The sequence below is a fragment of the Galeopterus variegatus genome, unplaced genomic scaffold (assembly GCF_000696425.1).
Source record: "Galeopterus variegatus unplaced genomic scaffold, G_variegatus-3.0.2 Scaffold827, whole genome shotgun sequence".
In the NCBI taxonomy this organism is placed as follows: domain Eukaryota; kingdom Metazoa; phylum Chordata; class Mammalia; order Dermoptera; family Cynocephalidae; genus Galeopterus; species Galeopterus variegatus.
The window spans coordinates 342,399-362,276 of NW_007726938.1; the positions used below are offsets into that span (position 1 = coordinate 342,399).

A 19,878-nucleotide genomic window follows, 5' to 3' on the forward strand; every position below is an offset into this window, starting at 1 on the left:
GTGCTGCGCCCGCACCTCGCTCAGCCAGTGAGCGGCCGGTCTGTATGTGGGATCCGAACCCTCGGCAGAAGCGGCCCAAAAGCATAATGTTTTAAAATAAGAGATTGTCTATAGATTTCTACTAATAATCAAAACTAGCTTTATTTGACAAGATTTACTGTGCTATAATATGTGTTAGAATGGCAGAATGTGTTAGAATGAAAGAATGGAATGGTCTCTGCTTTCAGAATGTTTGTACTTTAGCTAAGGAAACAAAAACAATAAACGGATTATTTAAAACTCAAAAGAAAACAAAAACTAAAAAGGCTAATATGTAGGCTGCAAAAACATTTTTACAAAATAAGATATGCAGTTTAATCTAAAGACATACTTTCTTTCCCTAAAATACTTGTGTATTTCTTCAATTCTTAAAAATCATCTTTCTTAAGCTGTATTTGGTTTACTCAGCTAACCTTTTGTGATTATTTTGGTTAACAAAAATTTAGTTTTGCCTAATGCACATAAAGATGTAATATGCTCAGAATATTATTTTGATGGTGGCTTTAAAAAGAAATAGCTATATGGTTCCAAAAGAATTACAATGAACTGCTGAAATGGAGCAGTAGCACAGTGAATTCAAAGTAGCATTCCCCCTTCTCTCCCTTCTCTCTCTCTTCGGTTTCAAAATATATTTTAGGATTTTTCTACTCAATAGTTTTATGCGACATTACAGGTGAAGGAGGTGGACCAAAATGTGTTTTTTGGTAGAGAAGTTAGCTTATGAAAATGTTATCGTGGTTATGACATTAAGAAGTAGCCACAAATAGGAAGGAAATTAAGTAGTGATTGCAAAACAACATGTTATTTTTAAAGAGAAAGCTTTGCAATATAGTGTATTTGCTGAAACAGAGTCTTCCAAGGGTGTAAGGAGTAGATAGCTTACTTTCATCTATTTCATTACTAGGTTATCATTTATTAATGTATCTATTCTGGCAGTGTAAATGTATCTTTTTTTTAAAAACAGTCTTCTGATAATGTAGCTTAACAGCATACACAATTAAGATACTAAGAAAGCACTTAGCTTATTCTTAGAAGGATAAGATCATTAAACTAAGGCTAGTAAACCTCTTTGTTTAGCTTGGTAGCTTATAAACGAATTTATCATAAACTTCTACTAACATTTACTGAAATATAAACTAAATACAGTGTGGTAATTGTCTAGAAATTGTTGTATTAAATTATTTTTAAAAGTTACTTAGGGCTTATTTGAACTATGCCTAGAATGGATAGAAGAGTTAGAGTATCTATCAGTAGCTCGAAAGATTCCATCAATAATTTGAATATTTATCAAATTCCTATCATATATGCAAGTACTAAACTAGATGCTGTCCTGTTACATTAAATATTGTCTGGATCTACAAGTGCAGGAATATGGTTCAAGAAAACAATCTCTATGTCCCATCTACTTTCCAAAAACTTTGCTAAAGGATCTCTGAATTCTACTAAAAGACCAGAAATTTTATTGATTTCTACAATTTAAAACTACTTAAAGCCAGAAGGAATCTTACAGATTATTTGGTACAATGATTTCATTTTACTATTTAAAAACTAAGTCCCCAAATAAAGTGCCCAAGCACACACAGTTAGTGACCAGCATTTATTGATTCCTTCTTATGTCCGAAGCCCAAACAATTTTAGAGCATAGTTACAGCTTTTGAAGGACTTATAGTTTAGTTTAATGGTGACATGGTAGAGAACACATTTGGCTGAATTATTGCTTTTTGAATTCTCAAGATAGTCCTACTGTCAGCAAATTTCTTGTGTGTGTATGTGTGTGTGTGTTTTCCTCCTCTGGTTGAACAGCAGCAGTGAGTTGCATTGTATGGTGGAGGTCCTCGGCCTCTGAAGTTGGACAGACCTAGCAGTGTGATTGCAAGATTCCTAATATCATTAGGAATTAGCCTTGATATCATTATTTGTAAAATGGGTCTAACAGCTAGCAAAGCTGCAGTGAGGGTTAATTCTCTCCTCCTCTGCTGTGTAAAGCTGGGACAGAGCATTTTGATTTGTATTAATACTCATAGCTTAACTGAAACAAACAGATGCCGGGAGAATTTGCAGAGCTTTTGTCAACTGTGCAAATATGAGGTAAGTCTATAAATAAATAAGGGTTTATTTATGTGTGTTTCATGAATTTAAAGCATCATTATTGTATAATGACATCATATTAAACTTTGATCAAGATTATACAGTCATACAAAGGTCTACAATTAGGTTGAGATTAAAAATAATATCATTAACTTTGTATCCTACAGGTTAAGTTTTCTATGAAGTTGTACAGGCTAATAAATCAACATTTTTCATGATAAAATATGAAAGTACACTTAGTCAGCAACTTCTCATCATTAAGTAAAACATAAGGAAATATTGCTAAAAATATATTATTTGTGCTAATTTTTTTAAAAAATGGACCCAGTACTCTTAATAACCAATTGATATAAAATTTATTTTCAATTACAAAGATGCAAAAATGTGCCTTAGAATATTGGTAATTTTCTTTAAAGAAAAGACTAACAATGTAATTTAATATTTGATACACAGAGAAGGTTTTGAAATTTCAAGTAACTGTGTTAAATAAATGAATGGAATAAAGAGAAAGACAGCCACATTTAAATCTCTCTGACAATTTTTTAATAGGAAAACCTCTTAGTAAAGGAATATATACATATATACACATACACATCAATAGTTCTCTCATGTAATATTTGTAGAAGGGCAGTTTTTGTTTCCCTTGTAAGGGTCATTACAGAGCACAGTGGCCACCTTGTTTCCACTTACTTTCAGTAACGATTACCATGGTATACACAAGTTCATAATAAAGTTGTATCAAATCTGGTGACAGGCAAAAAAAAGTTATTAAAAGAATGCAAGGAAAGAGATCACATCTGCCCTGACATGATAGAGGGAAACAAAAAGTTCCGGCTAATTTTGTAATCTATTTTATTGGCATTAACATAAAAGCAAAAAAATATAATTTTGTCAGTGCACACAGATAAAAACTTAAGACATTCAGAAGTCAAGAGATTTAATGTTAAGATTTCAGAAAATAATGCCATGGCCCTTAATAGTAGCACTCTTCCAGGCTTATTTTTATGACTCATGGCTATGAACTCCAATGTAGAACTTATTTGGAATTTCGCCAAAAACTTGCAAATTTACGTAGTAAAACCAAGTGGCAACAACTACCTTTTGTAACTGACTGCTTTCAAGTTCTGTGCGTTTAATTCCACTGAAACTGCATTATAGAACTGGGATGGTTACTGGCAAAAAGAAACAAGAGCAGGACTTCCATATGCAGTTGACTACATCATATAAATCTGAATAAAATAAAATCAATATGTAAGACAAACTTAGTTTGGTAGTTTGGGGAATCTTTGAAATCATGACATACTTTTAATGATCATAATTATTATTAATTGCTATGCCACTTTTTCCTCTTTAAAACAGGCCACAGGTTTATTGGTATATTTTTATTGTGCATATATAGAGATCACGTATCTAGCAAACTTGAGTCTAACACAGATAGAACCTTAAAAAAAAAAAAAAAAGCCCAGGTACACAAAGATATTACAAAAGTTCATACTTCAAAGCATACACACTGAATTCACAGGAAAGGCCTTAAATAAGAACATTTATTTATTTATTTACTTGTATTTAAAAATTCTGGGCTGGCTGGTTAGTTCTGTTGGTTAGAACAAGTGTTGGTAACACCAACGACAATGGTTTGAATCCCATTCCCCATACTGGTCAGCAGCCAAAAATAAAAAATAAAAATTCTAACAGATATGTGTAACACAGTTTAGAAACTTAACAAAAAGTAAAATATTTCCCTGGCTTCCTAATTTCCAGAAAGTGCATATTAATTCATAGCAAAACTTCCAGGTTTTCCTTCAGGCATGTTATCTTTTATTTTAGACAAAACTCCTGTGAACTTGGTTATCTGGATTCTTAGCCTGCAGTGAATTACAAAGAAAAGAACTGGCTGAGGAAGGCACATTGCCAACCAACCTGACATTAAGATCAAGTGATAGAAAAGGTATAAGAAACAGACATAGGTTTGAAAAATAGCAAACTGGGGTCATTTAGTGAAGTAATAAACATTCTCCAATAGCTCCTAGAGACATCAATGTATTTAGGTCCAATATAATACGTAAAATTCATAATGATGTCCATTAATTATTAGAAAAAACATTTTAAAAGATTAAGCCTGTTGCTCTGAAAAGTAGAGAATATGTATTTTAGAGCTATTTATATTTAAAATGAAATAAATTTTAGTGCTTAAAAAGCTAAGCTTTTTTTACATGGATTTGTGTGCACATCTCACTTATTTTTCCAATAATGTAAGATAAAGTGAGGCATACCAAAATAACTAAAAAACATGGAACTAATCAATTTATGTATAATAATATGGTTCATTGGAATAAATGCAGTGAATTTAAAAATCACTACTAATTCCTTTGTTTTCTAGATTATATTCTTCTAAAGTTTCCTTTTCTTTTTTACTTGCATATGCTATAAAATCATGAACTTTTCCTTTCAGAACATCCAGTTCATTTTGCATCTTTAATATGCTATTATCATACTGAATTCCTTCAAGAGTTTTTTGCATATCCATTATTTCAGATACTGCTTTCAGCATATCGTCTTCCATGTTAAACATCTGCATAGTCAGGTCTTCCACTTTCTTTTCTGTTCCGATCAGATCCTGAGAGACTCTGAGAACAGAGTGAATGGCACTTTCGATTGTTGGCAAATGTGTCTTGCATTCTTCGACTTTGGGTTCATAATTGAAAAGTTTATTAGTCAGTTCTTCATCTCTGGCAAAGAGAGCGTGTTGTTCCTCTTCTAACTTTTCAACTGCTTTTGTATCAGAGCCAAGTTGCTCTTCTACTCGCAGAAGATCTTCTTCTTCTTGTCTTTTTACTGTTCTAATATTTCTTAGTGTGCTATCTTCCAAATCTTTTAGCCGTTCAGTGAGTGATTTTATTCCTTGCTCAGCTGAGTTAATTTGGACAGTAACTTGAGAATGTATATGTTTTGCTTCTGATTTGAAAATGTCTGTATTAACATTCATTTCTTCTAGGCTTCTCTTCCAGAAATCCGTAATATTCTGGAATTTCTCATTAAGGATTTGCATCTTTTGAGTGAGTGTGTCTTCACTATTTTGAATGTCATCCATGATACTTTGGAGGCTGGATACTTCCTGCTCAAACTGGGTCATCAAAGACATGGATGATGTAGCTTCCTGCAGGATACTTTCAGTAGACTCAAGCTGCATTTATAACACAAAACAATTCCCAAGGCTACTTAATAATTTTTATATTAGAGAAACACACTTTAACAATCAGGAGCATAATACATGCCAAGTTCAAATTCTGAAGATGTCTAAAATATCCAAGTATATCAGAATCATACTGACAAAAACATTTATTACTTTAATAGCTGTTTAAAAAAATTAATAGATTAGTCCTATGTTAGAAAAATATATACCAGAACTTATAATCCTAGATATTTGTGTGTTTTCATGGACGCATGTTCAAGAGAAAAAATAATGTTAATGAAGCCTGAAGTATGTCACATTTTCCTCTTTCTTACTTGAATGGGAAATAACTTAGATATCATTTTTACGGTTATTTAGCTTTTTAGAAACTGCAACTTAGTATAAAATTTGTTACCTTTCCTAAATCCTACGAGTCTGGAAGATTTTCTGTCTCAAAAAAATTTTTTTTGATCAACCTCTTGCAGAGAATGTATTAGAACCAGATTTTGTAGACACAAAAACAAACATGGCTTATAAAACCAGTTTAGTGAGACAAGTCACATCAAATGGTACAGTGTTCTAAGTATCTATAAATTATGGTAAGCCCCTGGCACCTTCTAATACGTATCTGGAATATAGAAGGGCCAGGTCATGGGCCTCTTTTAGTCTACACTTACACATAGATGACAGCTTTAGAGACTACGGGAAAGCCTAGATCATTAATTTATCAAAAGTTTGCAGCGTTGTGCTGAAGACATAATACTGAGTAAGACACAGTTCTTCCCTTAAGCAGCTTAATTTAATTAGGGAGAAAGACAAGTCTACATGCACTATGACAGGGAAAGAACTATGAAACACTTAGATGGAGATCCAACCCAGACTTCAATGATCAAGAAAGTATTCTAGAAGAAATATTACCTAACGTCTGCTTCTAGTCACACTTCCTTTCTAAATCATCCTACACACTACTACCATATTAAGCTTTTAAGTTTTTTTTTTGTTTTTTTTGGCAGCTGACTGGTACAGGGATTGAACCCTAGAGAGATTGGTGTTAATAAGGGCTGCACACTAATCAACTGTGCTAAACAGCCAGCCCATATTAAGCTTTTATTTTTATTTTATTTATTTATTTATTTATTTTTAAAAAGATGACTGGTAAGGGGATCTTAACCCTTGACTTGGTGTTGTCAGCACCACGCCCAGCCAGTGAGCGAACCGGCCATCCCTATATGGGATCCGAACCCGGGGCCTTGGTGTTATCAGCACCGCACTCTCCCGAGTGAGCCACTGGGCCAGCCCCATATTAAGCTTTTAAAAACTGCTATGCAGTCATGGTACACTGTTAAACCTTTGATGTTTGTTCCTAATAATTCTAGGATAAAGTCCCAAATTCCATAACTTCTCCCTATGCTATTCTCCTCTCTTCTTAGCTTAGCTACATTCCATCCTTACTTCAAGGCTCAGACCAGATCTCAGCTCCTCAGTGCAGCATTGTTCTATAAGCTTTGCCCTGAAAGCCTGAACTCCCATAGCACATTATATTCTGTATTTGCCACATTTTTGGCATTTAGCATATATAATTCAAAAATTTTCAGTGTTCATTTTGTGCCAGACCTGGTATTAGACTCTGGATATAAAATACAAATACAGCACAGTCCCTGATTTCACAATTTGATAAAGAAATAGCATCTTGGATCTTCCATATCACATATTCTAGAGTCCCAATAGTATCTATCGAGTCTCCTACAGGAGCTAGTCCCATCACTAGGTGCTAGGGAAATAGAGATAAAAGATGCAGTGTTTACTCTACAGAGGAGTAAAGGATGCTAACAAATTAATAACACAAAAATCACAACAGATGATAGTTAGTATTATGACATAATTAGCACAGGCAGCAATGAATGCTTAGAGGAGAGATAGGAAGTCAGGAGCACAATGAGGGAGGCTTAGACATGACTCAAAACTGACTCATTAGCACACTGATGAATTAGCCAGGTGAAGAAGATGTGAAAAGATGTGAAAGCTTCTAAATTCCTTAAGGGAAGAGAGCATAACTTATGCCTTTTTGTAGTCCCCATATCTCAGAGTACAAAGAACGTGTTTGTTGATGTTTGGGAAGAAGAATGGCAATAGGCCTTCCGGGCTTGCTCCAGTCAAGACCTAAGGCAGTTCCAGGTGACAGGTGAAAACAGCATGTAACAGTACTGACTAATAAGACCACTCTGAAATGTTGTTTAAAAATTATTTTTAACGTACACACGTAGCCATAATAAAAGTTCCTTTAAAAACCAATTCTGAGAAATACTTGTACATTGGCAATACGGTTAGGTTTAGTTGTTCTATTAGCAGTATTTTGAAGAGGCAAGCTTATCTTCACCTATGGTAATTTCCTGTTTAGGCTGTTTACCAGAGCATCACTGCAATCTAGAGGCAGCACACTCCAAGTACAAGATCAACTTTTTGGAATAAAAAAGTCTCAAGATTTAATCTGCAAATATTTAGTGATTGGTATACCACAGTAACTAGCATTTATGAATTCCAATATATTCTAATAGTTCTACATTTTTTTAAAAAAAGAGATACCTCAAATTTATTAGTGCTTGAAAGTTTTTGGAGTTTGCATATATATTATATCTCATCTGATCCTTAAAAAATCTTATTTCTCACTTAATAAACGATGAACTAGCGGTCATTTTGAACAATAGAAACTATTATATTCAAAAAACTTTGTCCTTTCAATATGCAATCTGAATCAAAGTTGAGCCAGAGGGAGAATGTCAGGAGGTAGGAAGACCAGTCAGAGTTAAAATAGTAATGGTCTAAAAGGCAGGAGGAAATAAGTTCTGAGGTGGGGTAGAGGAATGGTAGAGGGGAAGTAAAATGGAAAAATTTTCCCAAATAAATCAATTAATAATTACCTTTTCTGAAATTAAACTGATTTTACTTTGAAGTCCTTGGAACTCGTCAGTTTCTATTTTCAGTAACTGGTATTGGTTTTCCACCTTTGCGAACTTTTCCGACTGCTGAAATACAAACCTGGAAAAGAAAAAAAAATTACTACTGCCTAATTCATATCCATTTAAATCTGAATTTCAAAGAAGTATCATAACCACTTTTGGTAAGAGCAACATAAATTCTGGTATGTGTAAGTGTAGCTTTTATCAGTTTATTTCAACAAATGTTCATGTAGCCTACTATGTGGTAGGTATTGGTTTAACTCATGCCAAGATGAGTAAACACTGCCCTTGTTCACAGTTCACAGCCCAGTGAGTGACACAGTGAGATATCTGTAATAGATGCATGCACAGGAAATATTTAGGGAGAAGACATGATGAAATATTCAGAACAAGATCTTTGATCTCTACTATTTTTCTTGAGGCCATGTTTGGGCAATATCTAGAAAATAAGTGTTTTTATGCAGAAAGGCAAGAGAAACAAGAGTTATCTATAAAATAGTATTTTAAAACTAAAATGCAGAAGAGTAGACTAGTGAAAAGCAGTAGAGTGGAATAAAGAAAGGTGATGGTGATTAGAAGTTGCAAAATAACAGAAGAGTTATGAAAAAAAAGTATGAAAGCAGAACACATCTTCAAAGTGGCAATATAACACATATGCAATGCATATACATATATGTACAGTTTATAAACTGTACAACTGGTTATATTCAATAGTACGAATCATATAGGTGCATTTTATATAGCATTCTAAAATTGGAGTGTATTCTTCATCTGGTGAAGGACAGAAGTGTAGAAAAGCTATCCTAATCTTTAAACAATAAATCAACATCTGTGCAGGATTTGAAATGAGCAAGCACAAAAGAAATGCCTTGGATCTAATACCATTTTGGTTATCTACATTAACTCAATTTTTCAGGCTCGGAAAAGCAGCAGTTGAAACTTTTTGGATATTGAGTCATCAAAAAGCAATGGAGAAGAACGACATGAACTGGCTGCCTAAATCATAGTACCTAGTCAGTGGTTAAAAAGCTTCACTGCGGGGCTGGTTAAAGTGCCATCTTGTAACACCAAGGTCTAAAGGTTTGGATCCCCATGCTGGCCATACTCCAAACAAACAAAAAACTAAAAGCTTCACTGCATATTATAATTACTTGGCAGCTTAACAGAGACTGATGCCTGGGTCCTACCCACAGAGACTCTGATTTAATTAGTTTGAGATGTGTGGTTTGGATATTGAAAATTTTAACAGCTTCCCAGATGATCTAAGTACACAGCCAAGCTGAGAATTACTAATTGACCACATTTTGTAAAATTTATTTCCACTGAAAAACATTTAAAGATCTCAAAGCTTAATGGAGAGGTGAAAAACTTAGTGTAGCTATCTGAGTTTTGTGCATCCTTGCAAAGGTGGTAAAGTTTTGAACTCATAAATGGCATCATTAGGCTAACTGTTGCTGCAAAACTGGCCAAAGCTAAAAATGGATTTTTTGCTTTTTAAACAAATGTTTACAAATGTTGGATAAATTTCTTTTGATGATACTGGTTAATATTTATCATATGAGATACTCATAATCCCACATAATTAGCACATACTGACTTTTGTCCTGTGTGCTAATATGAACTTCTAAACTTCTTGTTATTAGAAAACACTAGTATCCTAATTTTTAAAGATGGATGGGTGGACATAATTCTTCTTTCATTAGCTATCTCATTCTTGACTTTTAAGAGTTTTTCTTTTCAGAGTATAGGCTTATCTAGGACCAGCAGATAGAGACCAAGGATAAAGACCATCCTAAAGAAAGTTAACTTCAGGGACTAGTTTTATCATCCTTTACTTCACAGTGTTACTGCATGCATTTATCCTACAGACAAGCTAATTTATTCAGAACAAAATCATTAGTATAAAAGACATTGTGTGATAGTTGATCCTTTACAAAAATACATTACAGGACTTTTGATTTCATTAAATATTTTTAATGCTGTCTATCTATGGACTTGTCAAATTGAAGCATTAAGCAAAAGCTTGAAGAAAACTGTGTCCTGTTAGTGGAAATATCATCTCTGATGATAATTTGTAGTTTTTTTTTTTTTTTATGATTAGCCTCTTACCAAAATAAAAGATTCACCCTTGCTACATATAAATAGTGCATATAAGAAAAATCAAGCACAAAGTTGATTTAGTGCTAGTAATGAAAAAAATGAAGTGGTGTATATGGTGCTGATGAGTTAAAATACATTTTATTTTTCACTTATATGTGCCAGACACTATTCTAAGCAGTTTATAAATATTAATTCATTTAACATTAAGGAAGAGGATGGTTGATTCTCTAGAAGTCAAGAAGGAATACTGAGAGAAGGCTGTTTCAGTTATGAAAAACTAAGTTTTCACATTGGCACCAGGTTAGTGCTGAAGTTGCTTCATTTCAAGAGTCAGGTGCATACTCCCATTTAGATGAGGGTAAGAGACAAATAATTGGGATCTGCTAAGGGGTACAGCTACTACTAGAAAGAAGAAGAGAACCATAAATATTTTGGATTAGGGGTCTCTAATTCCAGGTCTTGGGCTCTTTTGGATTAATATCAAAGGGAGGTGACATATCATACTGGTTAAGTGTGTAGCTGGACTACCTTGGATCTGCCATTTACTAGCTGTGTAACCACCTTGGGCAAGTTAAATAACTTCTTTGCTGTTGTTTCCCCATCTGTCAAGTGGGGATATAATGCTTACTTCATAGGGGTGTTTGTAGAGATTAAATATGTTCATATTTATAAAAGCTCCTAGAACAATGCCTAGAGTGTAACACATCAGTTATTCTCTTTAATTACCTTGGCCCTTTCTTTTGGAGTATTTTGTGCAGCTGCTCTTTCATCCCTCCTACGTGTCTCTGGTTGTATAAAGGAGCAGGGCTCCCTTCTACTTGTGCTTGATAGAAGCCCCAGGCCTGTCCCCCATTGAACACTAAGCATAACCAGGGTCGGTTTATAGCAAATGAAGGATGGAACAGGTGGATTAGACCACATATAGGTCACTAAAGGAGAAGCACTCTCTTACCCTGTTATTGGGCCTCACCTCACTGTCACATAGGTAACACCTTTCAAGTGTTAGATATAGGAGAAAGGGATCCAGGAGATTAACTGGCTTGTAGTGTAGGCCTTACAAAAAGAAGCTTCCTGAGTCCTTCATAATTTATTGCAGTCTACAGAGACCTCATACAGATTTAGGGCTCTGTGGTAATGAGTGGTGTGCATTGCCTCTGCATAGCTCCTTTAGGAATCTTAAATGGTGGCAGACAGCTGACAGAAGACTTGTAAATATAGGATTTCCTACGCCTCTATCTCAACTTAATAATGAAAAAGAGGCAAATAACCAGAGGGAGTTGTTATTATGGAACTTCTGAAAGAAAGGAAGTTCCAGGGCTATTAGGGTCAGTACCCACTTAGCTCTATGTTTCATACTACCTATAGCTTCATGTTTAGCACAATACCTAATGTTCTGGAAAACACAGACCACATTCCATTTTTTAAAAAGCAGGACATTTAAGTATAACCCTGTCTTTTAGCGAAAACTATACTAACAAAAAAAGAAAAAAGCCAGAAATGGAGTTAGCCAAGATTTTACAGTATAAATGCTTTATAGAGAAAGTTATACTGGATAAGAAAAAAACACCATTATATGATTTGTTTAAAGATCTTTTGACCTCTTGTACGTAGCAAATGCTATAAAAAACTTTTACAAAAGTAATTNATATCTCATCTGATCCTTAAAAAATCTTATTTCTCACTTAATAAACGATGAACTAGCGGTCAGGAGAAGTTAGAGTGATTTGTCTCACAGTTGTGATGAGAGCCCACATTTAGCTGTTCTTCTCCTACTGCATCATGCTGGCCTTTAGGGCCAGTTTTGTGAAAAGGCAGCTATTATTGAACTACTCCCAGGGCAGACTGGGAGAGAAAGTGCTATGAAAAGACTGAATATTTCTTGGATTCTATGATATTTTAAAAATCTTCAAAAGCACTTTAATTGCCACCCAAAATTTTCATTTAAAAAGGAAATATAACTTCGTTGAAAATTTGTTTTCAACAGCTTTTAATTAAATATATAAAGTTTCTAGCTCCTGGAATTTTTCCTACCAGTATGTTAGAGTGCCCCCAACAACCACAACCAGATTTCAGCTTGAGTCCTATGTCAAAATGCCAACTCCTTTGCAGCTCCTTCCTGGAGCCCGTAAGTTCACCCTCCAGTGGAATACCGTGGCATGTGGGAGGGATGCTTAATTTTCATCCATGGTTTTTCTCTTTTTGGGAGATTGAATGCTCATCCTGTGCATGGAGCTGCAGGGACTCAGACCCTCTATTTTATCTCTATTATTGTTACATTCTCACCCACCTGGTGCCAAGCACAAGTCCTTGTCTACTTGATGACATGAGTAAAGGCTTAGTGAATAAGTGAATAAACAAACAAACAAGGCATGTTTCCCAATGATAGCTTGGACCCTGGAAGCCAGACAAGGCCCACATGATGCCTTACTGATCACAGCTGTCCATTTTCTTAGAGGTGTGAGAATTACAAAAATGCTTATTTGTCTCACATTTCTAAGAATCACAGTAATAATGCAGTTGGTGGAAATCAGCATTTGCAACTTGAAGAAACACAACATAGACATGTTACTTTAATTTTCATGAGAACTCTTTATTTGGCTACAGAATCAATACTTATTTTTAGGCTATTCATTCTTATATCCACATGCATACATGCTTAAAAAGTGGAAAGTAAGAAAAAAATTGATAGATCTTTTCCCATTAAATGGAATCCATATACTAATTTTATACCTAAAGATCAACCATGTTTTCAATGCTCTAGATAACTAACACTTGAGTAGAAAACTAACATCATGTCAAGATAAACATACTGGTGTTTTTTTTTTTCCTTTTTGTCTTTTGTTCGTGTCCGGCAACGGATCGCAACCCTCAGTGTCGCGCCCGTACCGGACCGGGACTGGCAACGGGATCGCAACCCTCGGTGCTGCACCCGCACCTCGCTCAGCCAGTGAGCGGAACCGGTCTGTATGTGGGATCCGAACCCTCGGCGGGAGCGTCACCGCGCTCCCAAGCGGCGCACTGTAGCAGTGCGCCACCGGGCCGGCCATACTGGTGTTTTTGAACAATAGAAACTATTATATTCAAAAAACTTTGTCCTTTCAATATGCAATCTGAATCAAAGTTGAGCCAGAGGGAGAATGTCAGGAGGTAGGAAGACCAGTCAGAGTTAAAATAGTAATGGTCTAAAAGGCAGGAGGAAATAAGTTCTGAGGTGGGGTAGAGGAATGGTAGAGGGGAAGTAAAATGGAAAAATTTTCCCAAATAAATCAATTAATAATTACCTTTTCTGAAATTAAACTGATTTTACTTTGAAGTCCTTGGAACTCGTCAGTTTCTATTTTCAGTAACTGGTATTGGTTTTCCACCTTTGCGAACTTTTCCGACTGCTGAAATACAAACCTGGAAAAGAAAAAAAAATTACTACTGCCTAATTCATATCCATTTAAATCTGAATTTCAAAGAAGTATCATAACCACTTTTGGTAAGAGCAACATAAATTCTGGTATGTGTAAGTGTAGCTTTTATCAGTTTATTTCAACAAATGTTCATGTAGCCTACTATGTGGTAGGTATTGGTTTAACTCATGCCAAGATGAGTAAACACTGCCCTTGTTCACAGTTCACAGCCCAGTGAGTGACACAGTGAGATATCTGTAATAGATGCATGCACAGGAAATATTTAGGGAGAAGACATGATGAAATATTCAGAACAAGATCTTTGATCTCTACTATTTTTCTTGAGGCCATGTTTGGGCAATATCTAGAAAATAAGTGTTTTTATGCAGAAAGGCAAGAGAAACAAGAGTTATCTATAAAATAGTATTTTAAAACTAAAATGCAGAAGAGTAGACTAGTGAAAAGCAGTAGAGTGGAATAAAGAAAGGTGATGGTGATTAGAAGTTGCAAAATAACAGAAGAGTTATGAAAAAAAAGTATGAAAGCAGAACACATCTTCAAAGTGGCAATATAACACATATGCAATGCATATACATATATGTACAGTTTATAAACTGTACAACTGGTTATATTCAATAGTACGAATCATATAGGTGCATTTTATATAGCATTCTAAAATTGGAGTGTATTCTTCATCTGGTGAAGGACAGAAGTGTAGAAAAGCTATCCTAATCTTTAAACAATAAATCAACATCTGTGCAGGATTTGAAATGAGCAAGCACAAAAGAAATGCCTTGGATCTAATACCATTTTGGTTATCTACATTAACTCAATTTTTCAGGCTCGGAAAAGCAGCAGTTGAAACTTTTTGGATATTGAGTCATCAAAAAGCAATGGAGAAGAACGACATGAACTGGCTGCCTAAATCATAGTACCTAGTCAGTGGTTAAAAAGCTTCACTGCGGGGCTGGTTAAAGTGCCATCTTGTAACACCAAGGTCTAAAGGTTTGGATCCCCATGCTGGCCATACTCCAAACAAACAAAAAACTAAAAGCTTCACTGCATATTATAATTACTTGGCAGCTTAACAGAGACTGATGCCTGGGTCCTACCCACAGAGACTCTGATTTAATTAGTTTGAGATGTGTGGTTTGGATATTGAAAATTTTAACAGCTTCCCAGATGATCTAAGTACACAGCCAAGCTGAGAATTACTAATTGACCACATTTTGTAAAATTTATTTCCACTGAAAAACATTTAAAGATCTCAAAGCTTAATGGAGAGGTGAAAAACTTAGTGTAGCTATCTGAGTTTTGTGCATCCTTGCAAAGGTGGTAAAGTTTTGAACTCATAAATGGCATCATTAGGCTAACTGTTGCTGCAAAACTGGCCAAAGCTAAAAATGGATTTTTTGCTTTTTAAACAAATGTTTACAAATGTTGGATAAATTTCTTTTGATGATACTGGTTAATATTTATCATATGAGATACTCATAATCCCACATAATTAGCACATACTGACTTTTGTCCTGTGTGCTAATATGAACTTCTAAACTTCTTGTTATTAGAAAACACTAGTATCCTAATTTTTAAAGATGGATGGGTGGACATAATTCTTCTTTCATTAGCTATCTCATTCTTGACTTTTAAGAGTTTTTCTTTTCAGAGTATAGGCTTATCTAGGACCAGCAGATAGAGACCAAGGATAAAGACCATCCTAAAGAAAGTTAACTTCAGGGACTAGTTTTATCATCCTTTACTTCACAGTGTTACTGCATGCATTTATCCTACAGACAAGCTAATTTATTCAGAACAAAATCATTAGTATAAAAGACATTGTGTGATAGTTGATCCTTTACAAAAATACATTACAGGACTTTTGATTTCATTAAATATTTTTAATGCTGTCTATCTATGGACTTGTCAAATTGAAGCATTAAGCAAAAGCTTGAAGAAAACTGTGTCCTGTTAGTGGAAATATCATCTCTGATGATAATTTGTAGTTTTTTTTTTTTTTTATGATTAGCCTCTTACCAAAATAAAAGATTCACCCTTGCTACATATAAATAGTGCATATAAGAAAAATCAAGCACAAAGTTGATTTAGTGCTAGTAATGAAAAAAATGAAGTGGTGTATATGGTGCTGATGAGTTAAAATACATTTTATTTTTCACTTATATGTGCCAGACACTATTCTAAGCAGTTTATAAATATTAATTCATTTAACATTAAGGAAGAGGATGGTTGATTCTCTAGAAGTCAAGAAGGAATACTGAGAGAAGGCTGTTTCAGTTATGAAAAACTAAGTTTTCACATTGGCACCAGGTTAGTGCTGAAGTTGCTTCATTTCAAGAGTCAGGTGCATACTCCCATTTAGATGAGGGTAAGAGACAAATAATTGGGATCTGCTAAGGGGTACAGCTACTACTAGAAAGAAGAAGAGAACCATAAATATTTTGGATTAGGGGTCTCTAATTCCAGGTCTTGGGCTCTTTTGGATTAATATCAAAGGGAGGTGACATATCATACTGGTTAAGTGTGTAGCTGGACTACCTTGGATCTGCCATTTACTAGCTGTGTAACCACCTTGGGCAAGTTAAATAACTTCTTTGCTGTTGTTTCCCCATCTGTCAAGTGGGGATATAATGCTTACTTCATAGGGGTGTTTGTAGAGATTAAATATGTTCATATTTATAAAAGCTCCTAGAACAATGCCTAGAGTGTAACACATCAGTTATTCTCTTTAATTACCTTGGCCCTTTCTTTTGGAGTATTTTGTGCAGCTGCTCTTTCATCCCTCCTACGTGTCTCTGGTTGTATAAAGGAGCAGGGCTCCCTTCTACTTGTGCTTGATAGAAGCCCCAGGCCTGTCCCCCATTGAACACTAAGCATAACCAGGGTCGGTTTATAGCAAATGAAGGATGGAACAGGTGGATTAGACCACATATAGGTCACTAAAGGAGAAGCACTCTCTTACCCTGTTATTGGGCCTCACCTCACTGTCACATAGGTAACACCTTTCAAGTGTTAGATATAGGAGAAAGGGATCCAGGAGATTAACTGGCTTGTAGTGTAGGCCTTACAAAAAGAAGCTTCCTGAGTCCTTCATAATTTATTGCAGTCTACAGAGACCTCATACAGATTTAGGGCTCTGTGGTAATGAGTGGTGTGCATTGCCTCTGCATAGCTCCTTTAGGAATCTTAAATGGTGGCAGACAGCTGACAGAAGACTTGTAAATATAGGATTTCCTACGCCTCTATCTCAACTTAATAACGAAAAAGAGGCAAATAACCAGAGGGAGTTGTTATTATGGAACTTCTGAAAGAAAGGAAGTTCCAGGTCTATTAGGGTCAGTACCCACTTAGCTCTATGTTTCATACTACCTATAGCTTCATGTTTAGCACAATACCTAATGTTCTGGAAAACACAGACCACATTCCATTTTTTAAAAAGCAGGACATTTAAGTATAACCCTGTCTTTTAGCGAAAACTATACTAACAAAAAAAGAAAAAAGCCAGAAATGGAGTTAGCCAAGATTTTACAGTATAAATGCTTTATAGAGAAAGTTATACTGGATAAGAAAAAAACACCATTATATGATTTGTTTAAAGATCTTTTGACCTCTTGTACGTAGCAAATGCTATAAAAAACTTTTATAAAAGCAATTTTAAAATTTGCTGAAACTCTGAGAAGAAACAAAGTTTTCACAATGGAATTTCTAGTTGGTTAAATTTCTATGTAATTAAATAAGCTTGTGTGAAAGGTTTTGTCTTAATAACTTCACAAGTTTTTACCTTTCTGAAAACAGAATCTCTCCAATCCTATTTGAAAATTTTTCTTAAGGGTTTAGAAATATGGTATGCAAACTGACACTGACACCATCTAGCTTTGGGTAACTGTTACCTCCAGTGTTTGTTGTTAATCTTACATAGGATGATATATCATAACTTTATTTAGCAGAGAGAAGATATTAAAATAACACATTTTTAAGTTTATGTATTATTTCTGATTACTTTCCAAAGATCCAAACATTAAAGGTCTAAAGACACTGATGGAGTGTGACGACTTGAAATCTTACTTCAAGCAGTGGAAGGGTTCAGATTTTCCCCCCACAACTTAATCAAAGTGTGAGAGGACGAAAAAGCACTGTTAAAGAGTACACATAGAAGTACACGTATTCACTGTTGTAACAACCAGTGTCAGTACAGTAGGCATTTAATAAAGATTCGATGAACTGACTTCCACACTGAAGTATGTGTTCCAGTGTTAAAGATCTCAATGGCTTTGTCATAACTCTAGTGTGCTTTTAAGTATTTTAAGATGCTAAACCTTTGCTCTTTAGTTGGAAAAAGCTTTCAAGTGTCTTACCAGGATAAATTTTTATTCTCAAATTTACCATAAATAAATGTTTTGCTATAAACAGCGACCAAAGCATATATACTCCAATTCTCGTGGGAAAAGATTTCACAAGAGCAACTAACAAGGCCAACTATTTCAGTAAGTTACAGAATCTGCCCATTTAAAAAACGGGTATTCAGCATTGTTTTATCACTTTGCAAAGACATAGCTCAAATTAAATCTTCCTACTGAATGTAAACATGTTTTTGTTACATTCAGTAATTCCTAATAGTAAATTCCTGAGCTGAAGCAACTGGTTTTCAAGCTTTACTTCCTCAAAGTTTAGTTTCCCATTGGAGCTTTTCCCCTGGACATTTTGTGATGTAATTTATCTCACATGAACATGAAGCGTTGGCTAATTAATGAGAAATAAATTAATAAATTTAGCAAATAAAACCGGTTGTATTAGATTTCAGAGAGAAGCAACATATCTTTTAATCTGTTAAGTTCTATTAAGTCAGTAACTTTCCCAACAGAAAAAAGGTTTTTCTTTCATCTTTCTAAAGGTCATGCACTTTAAAGCTTAAGAGCAGTTTATTTAAATCTGTAAATTATTTTTTTCAGATCAAAATGAAAATATTCCATAAATAGAAATACCATATTAGTAAAATATTCTTTTTTTGAAGGGAACATTTAATAAACAACATTTCACTTCATTGTAACAAGTTTTTTATTAAATTCGAAAAATACACAACTCGGGATGAGTCATCAGTAAATTATAATTCAAAATGTACTAGCATCAAAAATGTTCTAGACTAGAGGACGTCCAAGGTCTCTTCTAGAATTCTTTTATTCCGGAAGATTAATAACTCTTTTACTAAATACTTTGCAAACTGGTCAAAAATGGAGGGAAATTTTATTAAAGTATCAGTCTTGTTATTAAAATTAAATAGGTTATTCCTAATGAAAATAATTGGGAAAAATAAAATAAGTTGGTTTTAAGGTTATTTCTAATATTCATTCTTCCTGACACCTATAGATTGTTATCTACTCGGTTTAAAAACTATAAATGTTTAGTTTTAAGTGAACACAAGTGCTGTACTTCTGTAGCTTTACAGTACTAAAACCCAATCTGTAACGGGCGAAAAGACTTTAAATTCATAACGCATGCAAACTGATGAAATATGAGAAATCCTCCGAACTCTGATAAAATTGACGTTTGTTGCTTTGAGACCATAATAAATTCCCTTAAGGTTGCAAATGTTTCCATCAGTCATTTATGGTGCAGGTGGGGTGAGACAAATTAGTCCCCGACAGCTGCACTGCAGACAGAAGTAACGGTGTACAAGGATATGAAAGCTTCGGACGTGTAGCAGGCACTTAACAAAGCCTGGCTTAATCTGCAGCTCTTAACAGATGACTGACTCGTTCCCTGACATTAGCCTCCACTCCAGTTGAGCAATAACTGGAGCATGTTACTAGCAAAGGAAAAACGAGTTACAAGCAACAAGCGAAAGAAAAAAAAAAGTCGGTCCTTCTTTTGGGGTCGAGGCAGAGGAACAAAAGCCGCGAGTCTGGGGGTTGGAGGCTAGCGGGATGCGGAGCCGGGTGGGACCCGAAGAGCGGGGCGACCCCACGAGGCCGAAGACAGGGCCCGGCCGGCCTCGCGTCCACTTACCACGCCAGGCCCAGGCACGTCCCCAGCGACAGCAGGCTCAGGCCCGTCCGAGGGTCCGCCCAGCCCGCGCCTCCGCCGCCCCGGGCCCCGGGGCTCCTCCCGCCCTCGC

The 19,878-nt window shown here is 35.2% G+C and overlaps 2 protein-coding genes across 2 annotated transcripts in view; both read right to left on the reverse strand.

Annotated features, from left to right (window-relative positions):
- Window positions 1-8,333, reverse strand: part of IKBIP (IKBKB interacting protein) — a 13,871-nt gene extending 5,538 nt beyond the window's left edge. The window contains exon 1 of the mRNA XM_008572719.1: window positions 8,218-8,333. The gene's annotated coding sequence lies outside the window, so the exon portion shown is untranslated. The remainder of the gene's footprint in view (window positions 1-8,217) is intronic.
- LOC103590493 (inhibitor of nuclear factor kappa-B kinase-interacting protein-like) overlaps window positions 2,648-19,878 on the reverse strand; it is an 18,640-nt gene continuing 1,409 nt past the window's right edge. Inside the window, exons 2-4 of the mRNA XM_008572727.1 lie at window positions 19,770-19,873; window positions 13,638-13,755; window positions 2,648-5,311 (exon numbers count right to left, since the gene is read on the reverse strand). Of these exons, the coding sequence (XP_008570949.1) occupies window positions 4,475-5,311; window positions 13,638-13,755; window positions 19,770-19,873 (1,059 nt within the window). The 3' untranslated portion in view covers window positions 2,648-4,474. The remainder of the gene's footprint in view (window positions 5,312-13,637; window positions 13,756-19,769; window positions 19,874-19,878) is intronic.